General features: G+C 50.2%; 1 protein-coding gene across 1 annotated transcript in view; it reads right to left on the reverse strand.

Moving 5' to 3' along the window:
- The window catches only part of LOC119582298 (cytochrome P450 3A7-like), a gene marked incomplete at both ends in the record, with an annotated part of 14,602 nt that overhangs the window by 287 nt on the left and 14,020 nt on the right, over nt 1-295 (reverse strand). Inside the window, 1 exon segment of the mRNA XM_037930512.1 lies at nt 63-253. Coding sequence (XP_037786440.1) covers nt 63-253 — 191 coding nt within the window.

Below are 295 nucleotides of genomic sequence, written 5' to 3' on the forward strand. Positions count from 1 at the left end.
CTATCAAGACAGGACGATATTATTCAAAACCAATCTCACTCCTAGATCTCAGGTTATCTCACCTATACAGTTCCTGGGTCCGATTCCGAAGGGAATGTGCGTGAGGTTGGTGATGTTCGCCCTGTTCTCCGGCAGGAAGCGTTCGGGGCGAAATTCCTCGGGCTCAGGCCAGTACTTCGGATCCCGGTGAATGCTGAAGATCGGGGTTATCACTATTACGCCAGGTTCGATGGTCACGTCCGTTCCGGGGATCCTGCATTTAAGGTTAGGCATTATAAGTCTCCTTATAAGGACA

The sequence above is a fragment of the Penaeus monodon genome, chromosome 15 (assembly GCF_015228065.2).
Source record: "Penaeus monodon isolate SGIC_2016 chromosome 15, NSTDA_Pmon_1, whole genome shotgun sequence".
In the NCBI taxonomy this organism is placed as follows: domain Eukaryota; kingdom Metazoa; phylum Arthropoda; class Malacostraca; order Decapoda; family Penaeidae; genus Penaeus; species Penaeus monodon.